General features: G+C 35.3%; 1 protein-coding gene across 4 annotated transcripts in view; it reads left to right on the top strand.

Annotated features, from left to right (window-relative positions):
- The window catches only part of SYT14 (synaptotagmin 14), a 220,733-nt gene that overhangs the window by 58,356 nt on the left and 146,272 nt on the right, over nucleotides 1-16,105 (top strand). For 2 of the 4 annotated variants that reach the window (XM_042925887.1, XM_042925888.1), the window contains exon 3: nucleotides 9,083-9,247. In XM_042925887.1, coding sequence (XP_042781821.1) covers nucleotides 9,083-9,247 — 165 coding nt within the window. Of the gene's footprint in view, nucleotides 1-9,082; nucleotides 9,248-11,547; nucleotides 12,371-16,105 lie in introns of those variants that run through there. The other 2 variants (XM_042925886.1, XM_042925884.1) reach the window with 1 other exon arrangement.

Raw genomic sequence — 16,105 nt, 5'->3', positions numbered from 1 at the left:
AAGATCCACATACGAGTGAAAACATATGATACCTGTCTTTCTCTGACTGACTTATTTCACTTAGCATAATACTCTCCAGTTCCATCCACGTTGCTGCAAATGGCAGGATTTTATTTTTTCTCATTGTTAAAGTAATATTCCATTGTATATATAAACCACATCTTTATCCATTCGTCAGTTGATGAACATTTAGACTCCATGATTTGGCCATTGTGGAAAGTGCTGCTATAAACATTGGAGTACATGTGCCCCTATGAATCAGCACTCCTGTATCCTTTGATAAATTCCTAGTACTGCTATTCCTGGGTCATAGGGTAGTTCAATTTTTAATTTTTTGAGGAACCTGCACACTGTTTTCCAGAGCAGCTGCACCAGTTTGCATTCCCACGAATAGTGCAAGAGGGTTCTCGTGTCTCCACATCCTCGCTAGCATCTGTAGTTTCCTGAGTTGTTCATTTTAGCCACTGTGACCAGTGTCATCACAAATTGGCTTTAACTAGAAGATTCTTCTGCAGTTGGTGTTGACTTTTCAAAATCTTATTTATAGTAGCTTAGCAATGAAGATCTTACTGAAAAGGAGGAGCAAAGAATCCTTGGAAAAGTACAAGGCAAGAGGAAGTATGCCTGTATTTGCTGGTACCCCATTTAGCACTCATAATTTTGGAGGAATTCATACACATTGAATGGACAATGAAGAATTTTGAGGCAGTTAACCCTAATTTATTGTTTAAAAAAAGGACTGTGCTTTGCTGTATGGAGATTTGCCAGGAAAATGAGTTTGTCTTTATATAACCTTTACTGCATTTGTAATTTGAAGCCTCTGTTAAGAGTATACTCGAAGAAAAACATCTTCCAGAGAATGTTTGACAAGAGTTTTTATATTAAGTATTTGGTTTAAATATATTATCATAAGTTTATTAAGGGTTTATTAAGTATATTATTATCAAGTCTAAGTGTGAGGCATATGATTTAAATATGTATTTGGTCTCTACTTAATAAATGTTTGGGTTTTTTTTTCCAATTTTTTTAAAGACTGATTTAGGATTTTTCACTGTTATGATACTGGAATGAAATTTCAATTTATCACATGTTACTTATAGAAAATATTGGTTCAATCTAGTGATGGTTTGGCATTTGAAACAAGTTGGATGGCATGTTTTATCAACTTTGTCAGGTAACTTTCTCCCAGAGGGCAGTTCTGTTTGTAAGATTTTAGGTCACGTCCCACATCATTATCTGTGCCTTCCTCTCTTGTTGTCCCTTTATGTTACTCAGCAGTGAATTGTGTAACTTACGAGTAAATGCTTTTTGTTTTGTTTTTTACCGATTTTTAATGAAATCTAGAGTTAATAGTTACGCGTTATTATATTCCCTTCTTGATATATTTATATAGGTATATATATGTATATATATACCTATATATATAGATATACCTATATATATATATATATAGGTATATCTATATATATATGTAATCTTTCCAGTTTTGTGTTATTTATATCATAATCTAAGAATTTCAAGATGTTATTTGTGGAAGCAACTGAGATATTATAAAAGGAAATTTAAACGTCAAATCTTTTATTTTCCTGCATTCTTAGAAATACTGATAAATTCTCTCTGTTCAAACAAGAGCAACACAAATTGCAGAATTTTTCTGATTAGAATATCAGAAAAAAATATTCAGGACTTCTTAACTAGTAAGCAGGTATTTCTCTTAAAATGAAAGTTGACTTCTTGTACAGTTCACATTTTGTTCAAGAGATAGAATTACATCTATTAAATGAATTATTAAGTCTCCATGACATGTCACTGGAGGACTAGTGTTTCATGCCAAGTAAGACAGATCTGCAATACAGGCCTTATAATACAAATTGTAAGTGGTTCTCTTCAATCCTTCTTTCTTGAAGAATTTTAAGAAGCATGGGTACTTGTTATTTAATTTTGTGTGTGAAATATAATTAATAGAATAGTTTTGTAAAATTTGTTTTAATTTACAAATATAAATATAACATTTGTAACTAATGTGTTTTAATACAAAGAAACGGTACTTACAGATGAGTATTAATGCATAAATAAGTTAATATTGAAAATATGAGAGTTTTATAAATAAATATCTCCCTTATACTTATTTTTATATATATCCTAGTATTTTTCTCATAAAACTTACATAGAAAATGTTTTCTTTATGACAAAATGAAAAGTAGAATTTAGGTGAATTCTGCAATACATTCAGAGTCAAAATGGATTTGTTCCTGCTTCTACTTTATAAGACTATAATTTTATCATTTTCTTCTTATGACCAATTTATCTGTAGAAATTAAAGTGAATTTTATTACTGTTATTGAAAGTTGAATTTTGACAAAAAATGGGTTTATTTATCTTTTTTAAATATATATATATATACACATATATATTCATTCCTAACTGTATAGTAAAGATAAAGCCAGTTAACTATATGTAATATAAATAATTATTAATTTTGGACAAGGTAAACTTTTTGTATTTCCTAGAAGAAATTATACCTTTTTACTTTGCAGTATAATCTTTAAATAGTTCATATACGGGATCATGTAGCTCACAGAGACCTCATATAGGACTTTATATAGTTGGTATGTATTTTTACTGAGCATTACTAATGAATATCAAGCTTATTATTCCATAGGATACATTTAGCTTTTAAATTTTATTTTATTAACTTTTCGAACATTGCATATAATACAAGGATGTACCACTGATTTTGGTTTCAAAGCATAGTTCTGTAATTAATTTTAGCATTTTTAGGAAAGTATCTTGAATAGGAAAAATTATTCCACTTTTATAATTTATATATTTACTTTGAGAAAGCTTGAATCCATTGTCATTTTTTAACATATATGAAATCTAGATCATAAGATATTTTCTCTTAATGTATATGGTAAGCTATATTACTTTGATCACAGCTTTCCTTTATTTTTTATATTGCAGGTTGACATGTAAGGAAGCAGTATTGCTTGATGCGTAAGAGCATGAGCTCTGGAGTTAGAATGTCTGGGTTCAAATTCAGGTTCTACCGTGTTACTACATTTGTGGCCTTAGACAAGTTCGTTAGTCTCTGGGCCTCAGTTTACTACTCTAAAGACTAAGATGATGTATAGTGCTTACCTATCATAAAATTGTTTTGATCATTAAATTTTACTTTTGTATTTTTTAAAAAATGTTTACTTATTTTGAGAGAGTGTCAGTGGAGGAAGGGCGGAGAGAGAAGGAGAGAAAGAATCCCGAGTAGGCTTCCCACTGTCAGCTCAGACCCCCATGGAGGGCTCAATCTCATGGTGAGATCATAACCTGAGCCGAAATCAAGAGGCAGACGCTTAACCGACTGAGCCACCCAGGCACCTTGATCATTAAATTTTAAAACAAAAGAGATTTTAAAAACTGCCTGGCAAATAGGAAGCAATAGGGATTAGTGTTTAACATTTTGGGCTCAAGAGTCAGTGTGCCTGCATTCAAATCAAGACTCTATCACTGAGTAATAATTTTAAGATCTTGAAAATTTGACTTCACTCTTTCAGAGCCTCAATATATATATCTGTAAAATTGGGATTATAGTGAGGAATCAATTAGATAATGTTCTTAACTCTTAAATGTAATGCTTAAAATGAGCAAAGGGGAAAAAAAGAGAGAGGCAAACCAAGGAACAGATTCTTAACTATAGAGACCAAACTGATGGTTACCAGAGGGGATGGGGGGAGAGGGATGGGTGAAATGGGTGATGGGGATTAAGGAGCGCCCTTGTGATGAGCACAGACTGTTGTATGGAAGTGTTGAATCACTATATTGTAGACCTGAAACTGATATTACAGTGTATGTTAACTAACTGGAATTTAAATAATTTTTTTTTTAATTTTTTTTAATGTTTATTTATTTTTGACAGAGACAGAGACAATGCGAGGGGGTTAGGGGCAGAGAGAGAGGGAGACACAGAAGCAGAAGCAGGCTCCAGGCTCTGAGCTGTCAGCACAGAGCCCGGCGCGGGGCTCGAACTCACGAGCTGTGAGATCATGACCTGAGCCGAAGTCGGACGCTCAACCGACTGAGCCACCCAGGCGCCCCTAAATAAAAATTTTTTAAAAAGCAGCCCTTAGCAAACAATAAGCACTTTTAAATATTTGATGTTGCTAATTTTATTATTCATCACATGTAAATTTTACAAATTTGGATTATGGGAAAGTAATGCATTAGTGAATTTTGAGTTATTGATTAGCTGAAATTAAATTTGATTCAGCAAATTAAATTCTTCAAATGTATATACTAATTATCTGTTTGCTGTTAGATCTTGAATGTCCTTAAAAGATAGTATGCATTTTGCAATAGCATTTACTTGCTTGCAACAGCTAATCTAGAATTTTGGAAAAGTGTAGGTTTATATATAGATAATTTAACCATAATCCTAGAAATACTTATACAGAATGGCTTTATAAGCAGATAATATAAATAAGATTTTAGGGGTAAATTCTTAACACTGAATGAAAATATATATTTATATTAATGAGCTCTAAGTATAACTTTGTTTAGTTTTTTGATGGTGTATAGAATTCATATCTTTAATTTTAGTGTATTTTCTTTTTTTTTTCTTTTTTTTCTTTTTTCTTTTTTATTATTATTTTTTTTTTAATTTTTTTTTTCAATGTTTTTTATTTATTTTTGGGACAGAGAGAGACAGAGCATGAACAGGGGAGGGGCAGAGAGAGAGAGGGAGACACAGAATCGGAAACAGGCTCCAGGCTCCGAGCCATCAGCCCAGAGCCTGACGCGGGGCTCGAACTCACGGACCGCGAGATCGTGACCTGGCTGAAGTCGGACGCTTAACCGACTGCGCCACCCAGGCGCCCCTTTCTTTTTTTTTTTTTTAATGTTTATTTTTGAGCGAGGGAGACAGAGTGCATGTGGGGGTGGGGCAGAGAGAGGGAGACACAGAATCCGAAACAGGCTTCGGGCTCTGAGCTGTCAGTGCAGAGCCAGATGCGGGACTCAAACCCACAAGCTGTGCGATCATGACCTGAGCCGAAGTCGGACACTTAACCAACTGAGCCACCCAGGCACCAGTTGGTTTCTATTGCAGTTTTATGTACAAGTAGGATTTGTCAAATGCTTTTATGCTTAGAACTCTTACTGGCCAACTTATAGTATCATGTCATTTGAAATAATATTATTTTAATCCTGAGATAAGGATGAAGCTTTTTAGTATTTCTATTAGAAATTTTTTTCTCTTGTCTACAGCCATATTACTGTTTTTAAAGTTTAAGGACCTAAAATATTTTCAGTGGGAAATGGACATTTTGTGGGGCAATATAAAAGGAGTTGTGTCAGTATTATATTTACAGTAGGGTCTTTATCTTTTTTCTAGTGGGGAAAGTCACAGTATGTATTTTTCTAAAATCTTATGAAGATTTACCATTACCAATGCCAGTTTGGCATTGTATTTAGCCAGTGAAATCTTTCACTTGGAATAGGATGAGCAAAAAGGGGAAAACTCCTAAGTCTTTTATAACTAACTCAGCCTTCACCAGAGTACTATACGCATACTGCCCTTTCCTTACTAGGCATCCACACTGAAATTTTCTGCTGACATTTGTAATGTCACATGTCAAAAACTAACCTAGTTATCCATCTCTCTCTTTCTAAGTCCCTCTTACCCCCGTGCCCTAAACTGTATCCCTTTCCTTTTATATTTTTTCATTTTGGCCAGTGGTGTAACTATTAACTCATCCACACAAGGGAGGAACTTTAGAATTATTCTCAACTTCATTTTCATCTTCCACATCTAATCGATTAGGTTACTATCACTTTTCCCTGAACAAGAACTGGAACTCTGTCACCACTGTTACTTCTTCATTTAAGAAATCCTCATGTTTTTAAATGTGAAAAACATAGTAAAAAAATTAAAGAAAAATATTTTTATTAAAAATTGAAAAAAAAAAAAGAACTCCCTCATGTTTTGCCGCCAATCACTCCCTACCATATAATCCAGTGTTTTAGGTGTTTTAAGCGATGTAGTTCTACAAATGCAAAATCTTTGCGATGGCATTCAAGCTTCTTTGACATTTTGGATCTTGCCTCTATCTCCAGTCTGAGCTCTTCTGGTATATTCTTGATCTTTCCTGAACACACATCTATTCATTCAGTCACTTGCAAATGTTTATATAATGTCAGGTATGTGGCATTGTGCCAGGTGCTTTGAGAACACGGAAGCAAATGAAACGCACGACTGTTGCCCATGGGTGCTTATAGAATGCCATGCACATTGTTTTGTGTCTTTTACCATGCTGTTTCATCTGCCCTTTCGCTGTTTGATGGAGTTTTATTAATCTTTCATACCCTGCTCAAGTGTTATCTCCTTTCTGTAGCATTTGTGACTTCCCCCAGGTAATATTTCTTCTTTGTGTTCCAGTAACACTTTATATTCCTACCTCTATTACAGTACTTACTAGATTATACTTGTTTATAGTTGATTCCCCACACCCCCCCCCTCCCCCGACACTAGCTTAAATTTTAAAATGGGAAGGAGGGAGATGAAAAGAGGAACATAGAGATAAGGATGGAGACATGAGATAGGAAGAGGCAACGAGAAAAGGAATACGGGAGAAGTAGTGTGAGCGGTAGCTAAAAACACGGCCTCGGGAGCCAGACACGGTTTGAATCCTGACTCTTCCACTTAACGAGCCGGGCACATAATTTAGTATCTTCATATCATGATTTATGATGGGGATTAGAATAGTATAATTGTGAAGATTAAAAAAGTTAACATATGGGGCGCCTGGGTTAAGCTCAGTTGGTTAAACGTCCAACTTCAGCTCAGGTCATGATCTCACAGTCTGTGAGTTCGAGGCCCGCGTCGGGCTCTGTGCTGACAGCTCAGAGACTGGAGCCTGCTTCGGATTCTGTGTCTCCCTCTCTGCCCCTCCCCACTCATGCTCTCTTTCTGTCTCAAAAATAAATAAAAACATTAAAAATTTTTTTTTAAATAAAAAAAGGAATAGATGTAAATAGCTTAAAACAGTCACTGGTACATGGTATATGCTGTATGTATTTGTTGCTGTCTTTGCTAGCCTTCTTAAGTGGGGTGAGCTATGTTTTCTTTCTCATTTAGTCTTTTAAGAGATGGGAGAGTTTCAGGGTGCGTATTATTTAGCCCTGTCTGTTCACTTAAATACATCAAATTTTCTAATGTATTTTGGACCTGGGCTAGAAGAGAAGCTCCTATACATATGTGCTCCTTATGGTGTAATATTGAATATAAGTTTATTCAGCATTCTGCCTCTTCATACCCGATGCTGCCCTGCTTCTGGCTTTCCTAGCCATTAGAGATGCTGGTGATAATTCTTCTCTTTTCATTTTTACCTCATCCTTCAGGCTTAACGCACACCACTGTTTTTGCTAATATAGCTTAGAGTTTTAAATTAAAATCCTGTTCCCTTTCCTGACTATTCTCTAGCCTGAAAATGAGACAGTCGGGGCTAATGTCTGAGCATAACTTCTTGGTTCTTGTAGCAGGATCTGTTCCTGGCCTGGATATTTGGACTGCGTTTCTCCCATTCAGACTCTCTCACCTTTTCCCTTATAATGTCCCTCTGCTCCATCCTCTATCACAATACTGTTGATCCAGCTTTGAATAAACTGTAATGTGATATCATTTCTACACCTGCGATGGCTGACTTTCACAAATAATGAAAAGCCAGGAGGTGAAAACGTTCATCATTAGACTGGTTGGTGACTTCATTTTAAACAAATGAGTTATAGATGCTAATTGCCGTGGCTCTTCTGATTGAAGAATGAATCTTGGAGGAGATGACATTTTAGCTGCTGCTTGAGTAGTGGAAGAACAAAGAGTAGATTATAGGTTGTACAGGATAGTCGAGGCTTAGGATTCATTTTCAGCTAGTACTTGAGTATTAGATATAAGGCATTAGGGATGAAAAATTTAGTTTCTATTTAAACTCCAAATGACTGGTATAGTGACAGATAATGCAAATGTTGAAAGAAAGATTGCTGAGGGTTGGAGAAGTCGGAGATTTTTTTGTTCTCACTGTACAAAATCTCCATGTATGATTTCATGAATTCTCTTAAGATCAGATCCTCTTGAGAATCTGGTTTATCATAACAAAGTTTCTCATTGAGTTTCTGGAATATACAGTATCTCCTGTCACTGGACCTTTGCACTTGCTGTTTCTTCCGTCTGGAATAGTGTTAACTTGCTAACTCTTAATTATTCTTACGATATAATCATAGAGGCCATAACTTTCAGAAAAGCCTCCTGGATCCTTCAACACTGGCTTGTGTTTCTCTGGTCTCATAGACCCTGTTCTTCCCCACTCATAGTCTTTATTACACCACGTTGTAACTGCCTTCACCAGACTGTTCTTGGAAGACAGAAACTGTGGATGTGATAATGCCTGGTGTATGGCTGCTAGTCTAAAATATTTGTTGACTGGAATGAATGAGTGGGATATGGTAGAAAGGAGACTTGGTCATTCCAGGCAAAGGGAAGAGGATGAACCAAGACAAGGGGTGAGGTAACGCATATAGTTGATTTTGAGGCAGTGAGTGGAACAATTTGATTGGAGTGTGATATTGAAAAGAGAGGCTGGAGCTTTGAATGCTAAGTTAAGAAGTCTAGAGTTTATTAAATAAAATGGGCCATTGAAGCTGTTAGAGATTTTACTACTACTATATGCTCTCATAAATTTCGCTAAGTAATACACCCATGCATGGGAAATACTTTTTTCTAATTCTTGGGTTAAAATTTTTGTAATGCTCTTAAATGGATAAATATATAGCTGCCTATGTTACAGACTCCTGTATTTTAAGAGTGTTCCAACGTACTTTATGCAGAAACGTTTAGATTTGAATAAATACTGTTGAATGAATTGAACAGCTCATTAAAGTATGCAGTTTGTTTTTTCTTGTAAACCTGTGTGAACTATGACAATTAAAAAAGTATAATTCAAATAAGGCAGTAATCTAACATATGTGTGGGGGTTTCCTTCTTATTTGTAGCTTAAAGAGGAATAAATGCTTACAGCTGTGACTTTTTTTTCTCTAGTATCTCCAGAGGCAGTTGGATTTTTGTCAGCTGTTGGGGTGTTTATTATCTTGATGCTGCTCCTTTTTCTCTATATTAATAAGAAGTTCTGTTTTGAAAATGTTGGCGGGTTTCCAGATCTTGGTTCAGGATACAGTACAAGGAAGAACTCACAAGATAAAATTTGTAAGTATCATCGCTGCTTCTCTTGTTTGTTCTTTTTTCCTGTGCCATTCTGTTGTTTTATTTTTTTAATATATATGAGAAGGTTGGTTTTGACATTGTAAACTAACATTTGAGCACTTTTCTGTGAGGAAAACATTTGTTAAGTAAATTATGTTCCCTTATCTTTCTGTTGTTCATGAATTGCTAGCATATTGCTTAAAGATGAACTGCATACTATCAGAAAATGACCTTTTTATTTTTCATATGTAAGGCATGCTCTTGAGCCTCTACTATGAGTAGATATGCTTTAAGAAGGAGTATCTTTTTGCTTAAATCGTAGCTTGAATCGTACTGTCCAAATAACTCTCTCGAGAGGCTTTTTCTCTATGTCCTCAGAAGACTTTTGAAAGAATTCACCCTTTTTTCTTTATCTGCTGTTGAATTCTCAGCTGGTGGATAATTTTATTGTTTGGAGAAAGCGGTTTTGCCTGTCAGCTTAGTGTATAGATAAAGTCTGGTTATAAAAATTAGGGTTCCTCTCCCTCCCTTGGTACTATAGGCATTATATCACGTTATATCACTTACTTCTGCTAGGTGTTAGCAGAGGCCTGTAATCTTGTTCTTTCTTTCATGCAAAGTGTTCCCTGGTGTTAATTTTTTTTTTAATATTATTGTAAGAGTTCTTTATTTGCTGTTTCCAGAGACTGGCTTATTTAAATGATAGCAGAAGCAAGCTGCGAATTATAAAAGCAAGGTGTTAATTTAGAACAGTGTTGCAGAGCATTAGCAGAAAAACCTTGCCTTTCTTGTCTATGTACTGTGTCGGAGAGATGTTTTTCTCTTCTGGTAACTTAAAAAGCGGTAGCATCATTGTTTATACAGCCTATTGGTTATGGAATTAAATCTGTGACTTTTGCATTGGGAAACTATAGTACTTTATGTGATTTTGATTTAAGTTTAGTGTTTCTCATACTTCAACCTTGCTTTTGGATCATGTGTATAAAATGAACTGGTTTAGAGATAGCCCTTTGGGCAGCCTCCAAGAATTCCCTGGTTCAGCATTTCTGTTTTTCTGTTTGTTTGTTTTTGTTTTTGTTTTTTGAGGGAGGGGTCTAATGACCCCTTAACCCTCTTAAACACTCATAAACAGCTTTTGTTTATGTGAGTTATATCTATTAATATGTACCATATTAGAAGGTAAAACTGAGAAAATTTAAAAATATTCTTATCAGTTTATTTGTTTAAAAAATCAGTAAGGCTACTACATACATTTTAAACATAAGTAACATTTTTTAACTTAAAAACCTATATATTTTCTACTCCCCCACCCCCAAATGGTGAGAAGAGTGCCATTGTTTTATATTTTTTTGCAAATCTCTTTAAATGACTGGCATAGAAGAAACAGCTGCTATTCTCATGTCTGCTTCTGTAGTCAATCTGGCATGTAGCCTCTGGAAAACTCCAGTGTTCATTTGTGAGCAAATGAAAGTGATAAAGTTAAATATCCCTTTATTGTTATAAAAGTAGTTTTTACCTTGAGGATCCCTTGGAAAGGTTTGGGGGACCTTCTTAATTTTTCTGAACCTTCTTTTTTTTTACTTATTAAATAAGAATAATAATATTTACCTCCTAGCATTATTGTGGGATCAGGGGAGATAAACTTGTAAATCACAATGCCTTGCATCTGGTAGCCATTCAGCAGATGTTCACCCTCTGCTCTCTCCTCTATTGTAACCTCTGTGCAAATTGTGTAGGTATTTTCCCTATAATATATTTGTTAGTTTGAAATGATATTGCTAGTTTGTTAATAATATAGGGTAGTTCCCCTGCATAGACTATTAATAAATAAACTAAAAGTCCATAATAAAAATCCTTTTTATACTTCTTCTTGCAGGTATAGAATAAAAACCGATAGTGTTTGAGGGGAAATTATTGTCTTGCTGCTGTTATGATAGCTATGGAGTGGGAAAAAATTTCATTACATTTAAGACAAGTGGTTTGATTTTTTTTTTTTGGAAGAGTCTTTGCTTCAACATATTTCTTTCAATGCATAATGCATTTACAGAAAGATTAAACGCTACAATGCAAAATAATAATATTGAGCTCATGAGTAACAACATTTAAGTAAATTTTAAATTCACATTCCAAAGTGGTTGATACTTCGGGAAGAGAAAAGTCCATTATTGCATCTGTTAGGAATAAAGAATTAGAAAATGGCATTTTTCAAAAATTTCCAGCAGAATCTGCCCTCAGTGTCTTCTCTGGTGGACACAATCAGTAATGCTGTAGAAGATTTGACTGCTGCTGTTGGAGAAGTCAGCTATGCTTTCACTGACTCAGTGGCTGAGCAGGTAACCAGTATGATCAGTGGCTTCCGCCCAGAAGAAGAAAGCTCTGCAGTAGCAGAAGCTGTAGATACTGCTAAGCCAGCAACTGCCACGTCACCACAAGTCTCCAAAGACAATAATTGTCAGAAAACACAGTCTAGTTTAGAGCACAGAGCAAATCAGATCAGTTGTGACAATACTTCAGTTTCACAAAAGCAAGAGCAAGGGATAAACGAAGAAAGAATTTTTAAACGTGTTAATGATAGGCAACAGACTCTGTCCAAATACCAAGAAAGTAACAATGCTGGTGGTGATTCTTCTTTGAAAGGGCACCTGAGTGATGGAGGGGTATCAATTATCAAACAGAATGCAAGGGCTATACCTGCTTGTCAAGAACTTGAAAGTACTGACAGATATAAAAAAAATGGATTAGGAATTCCTGATGATGGTAAGAATGATTTAAAGGAGGTAAGAGATCAAGAAATGAAAGAAAATCATTTAAAGAAGACTGAAAAACGTATTAAAAGTAAAGGATCCAAAGGGAATGAGTGGTCAGGAAATGAGTGTTCTCCAAAAGATATTTCGGCAAGCAACAGACATACGATACAGAAACCCATCATGAAAGAAGACATATATCCAGCACCATCAGCAAATTCCGAAGATAAGTTACATGGAAAACACAAAGAACAAATAAATCCAACAACATGTTACAAAGTGAAAGGAGACATAAAAACAAAGCAAAATGAAGCCATTTCTGCCAACAAAGGAACAGCAAAGAGTAAAGATGAAAAATATTCTAAGATAATACCAAGAAAAGGTGAGGTCTCCTCCTAATGTGGGTTTGAGTGATAAAATTTTCTCTTGATTTTTTTTTAAATTAAGAAAACATCATCCAAATTTCGAAACTTTCCACTACATGTCTATAGATCTAATTGAAGATTTTCCTGGGGGCAGCTGGGTGGCTCAGTCATTTAAGCGCCTGACTCTTGATTTTGGCCTAGGTCATGACCTCACAGTTCATGAGTTCAAGCCCTGCATCAGGCTCCACACTGACAGTGTGAGCCTGCTTGGAATTATCTCTCTCTCCCTCTCTCTGCCTCTCTCTCTCTCTCTCTCTCTCTCTCTCTCTGCTTGTCTCTCTCTCTCTCAAAAGAAATGAATATACTTAAAAGAAAAAAGATTTTCCTGAATCCTCTTACTGGGAGACACTTTTAAGGTCATCCTTTTTTTTTTTTTTTTTTTTTTTGGGCGATCATTTATTTTGAAAGCATTCATGTTCTTTGTACACTGCTAAGTTAAGTATTGTCCTGGTCCCTTGATTATTTGGCCACTTCTTCAGTGGCCCTAAGTTTTCTTAATGTTTCTTTATTATACAACCTGAAACTCCATAGTTTTCTTAAGTAGTGTGCATTCTTTACTGAGCTGGAACTTATTTAATGAATTTTAACATTTTATATTTTTGTAATTAACCCCTAAGACCTTTATACTGTGTTGCTCTTCGAGTCATTCCCAATAAGAATCTTGAGTGATGGAGGGATATCAAGTATCTTATATTTTTCCTTTAGAGCAGTAGAGTTTATTTTATTGCATAACAGACTTCAGAATAGGTCCATTCATTTAGCCACATATTAAGAATTGTATATGACTTCTGTGTTTATAATGAGTATATGTGAATAATCTATTATTTTTCATGAGTTCTCTATGTAGAATTAAGATTCCAGCTAAGCATTTATATTTTCAGCCACAGTATTTGTGACAGTTTTCAAAACAAGGAGCTGATGGTGACTTGGTTTGGGTACAGAATTGCTCTGCACCTGCTGGTAATTGCTTCTGGTAAAATCCCTTCGTCATTTCCATTTATTGCTGACCAAAAGTACATTGGCTTTTATTTTAAAAATATGTATCTGACGTTTAAAAAAATAAATTTAGATTCTCATAAAATAACAAAAATCTGAGTGGCAGGAGCCGTGAGGAAGACGTTCGGTTCTGCTACAGGACATCAGACACAATCGGGATCTGCTGTTTATCGATTATATTAATGGTCCTTAACTGATATAATAGAGGCCGATCCAGGATGGCTAGACTAGTTAGAAAGGGAAGCCGGTTTTTGGAAATACGTCCATTTTGGAGTCTACTCTTCTAGCAGATTTTTGATTGTCAAATTCAGTAGTTTTGGGTAGCCTTTGTTTCGTTTTGTTAGCCTTCTTACTTACAGTAGCAGAAATAAGCAAAGAAGTAAAATAGAATAGTTTACATATTTTATTCAGAAAATAACAGAATAGACACTAGTAATAAATGCTACACAAGTAACAGTACAGAGTTAATTTTGTTTTGATTTGTTTTCATTCAGAAGCATGCTGGTACCTAATACACCCAAGTATCTCTCAGGTATTCTAGATTATAGTCAGTACTAAACTTAATCATATTGTGTTCTTCTTTTTCTTTTTTTCTATTTTGAGAGAGAGAAAGAGACTACGAGTGGGGGAGAGGGGCAGAGGGAGAGAGAGAGAGAGAGTCAGAGTGATAGAGAGAGAGAGAATCTTTTCTAAAGCAGGTTCCATGTTCAATACAGAGCCCAGTGCAGGGCTTGATCCCACAACCTGGGGACCATGACCTGAGCTGAAATCAAGAGTCGGACACTTAATCAACTGAGCCACCCAGGCACCCCTAAACTTAAACATACTATGTTCTAAAAATCATTTGAGAATCTTTTGACCCATAGATTACCTCTTCATATAGCTGAACTGTAATATTATTAGTTAACACTGATAGTAATATCAAAATTACTAGTACCTGCATTTTAGGTTCTTTCATAGAGCTTGTAGGGTATAGAAAGAGAAGGAAGAGTTTCCTTCTCTGTTTCTGAATACGAGGTTACTTTAGGTAATGTTTTGTAATAGGTGAAGTGTGACTGCAGAATTTCTGGTGACCCTCCTCAGAGCACTGCAGCCTCAGAGCACCACCACCATGGTATCCCACAATCCCACAAAGTGCTAAAAGCTCTGAACTGGGAGTCAGAATTCCCAGGTTCTGGACCAGATCAGCCACCACCTCAGCACCATCTAATAGCGTTTTCTGTAATGATGGAAAAGTTCCATGTAGTCCGTGTAGTAACCACTAGCCACACGTGGCTACTGAGCACTTGAAACGTGTCTGGTGGCACTGGGAAACCGGGTTTAAACTGTATTATGTTAAATAGCTGCATGTGGCTAGTGGCTAGTGATGACATTTTGGACAGTGCAGAACAGGACAGTGCTTATAGTTTTACCCATTCATGGTTTTCTCTTGACTGAAAAGGAAGACTTGGACTAGTGACATCACAGCTCCCTTACTTCTGACTCTAAACATACCATTTCTCTATCATATTTTAAATCACTTAGTCTGTGTCTCCCCACTTGAATGTCAAACCTTGATTCCTCTACTACAGATGATCTGAGCAGAGTATAAAGAGAAAAATATCTAGACTGACCTAATAAATTCTACCTGCTGTGGAATCTTTGTCTTTCCAGAGATGTTTTATAATTCTAAGAGGGTTGCATCTTAGTTTAAATGGACCCCAACATAGTACAGTTTCAAAATTTTTACTTTAAAAAAATGGTAATAACTGGTTTTTTAAGGAATAATATAAATTTTGTGTGGCCTGAAATTTGCATTTGAATATACTTCAGTAAAATTTTCTTAGTAATTCTACCTTTCACAGAAAATCAGTGTATATCCTTCCACATATTTTTATAAGTGCATATTAACATACACTGCATGTGTGTGTGTATTACATGTAGAAGTGTGTGCGTGTGTGTGTATGTTTTAAATAAGACATAGGTATGCCTTCTGTCTTATAACCTCTTTTTTCTTAACGTGATGTTGTATTTATTCTTCCCTGTGAGTACTTGTAAGTTCACCTCCTAATCTGTAGTGGCTGCATAGTATATCATTGTATGGATTTATCATAATGTACTTAACCAAGGCCCAGGGATGGACTTTTAGATTATGTTTTATTTTTGTTTTCTGTTGCTGTTAAACACAGTGCAGCGAATTGTCTGAAATACATATCTCTGCTCACCTGTTATTTTCTTAGAGTTCTTAGAAATAGAATTGGTAAATTCCTAGAAATGAATCAAAGACTATGCAGATTTAAAAGTTGGATATGTATTGCCAAACTGCTGTTTAGGAGCGTTGTACCAATGAGAATACTACCAATAGTATACATCTGCCCATTTCTCAGTTGTACTTCTGGCGCTAAGGATTATCATTTTTGAAAACTTGGACCAACATGATAACCAGAGTGTCTCTTGTGACATGAATTCTTTGAATCAGGCCCATATGTACCAGCAGTACTTCTGAGTTTCTTTGTGTGCAACTGACCCTTTAAAAAAGTTGTGTCAGGTGGCAGGCTCTGTTATTTCCTTTATCTGTAACCTGGTTGGAAAATCCCTGCAACATTATTATATAATTAGAATATACATATTGATCTTTTTCTATTAAAAACATGGAAACCTAAAGCTTCGGGTTCTTAAGTGAAAATGTTATACTTCTCTAAAGCTGAAGATTCAGA

The sequence above is a fragment of the Panthera leo genome, chromosome F3 (genome assembly GCF_018350215.1).
Source record: "Panthera leo isolate Ple1 chromosome F3, P.leo_Ple1_pat1.1, whole genome shotgun sequence".
NCBI lineage: Eukaryota > Metazoa > Chordata > Mammalia > Carnivora > Felidae > Panthera > Panthera leo.
This window is presented reverse-complemented; position numbering and strand designations above follow the sequence as displayed.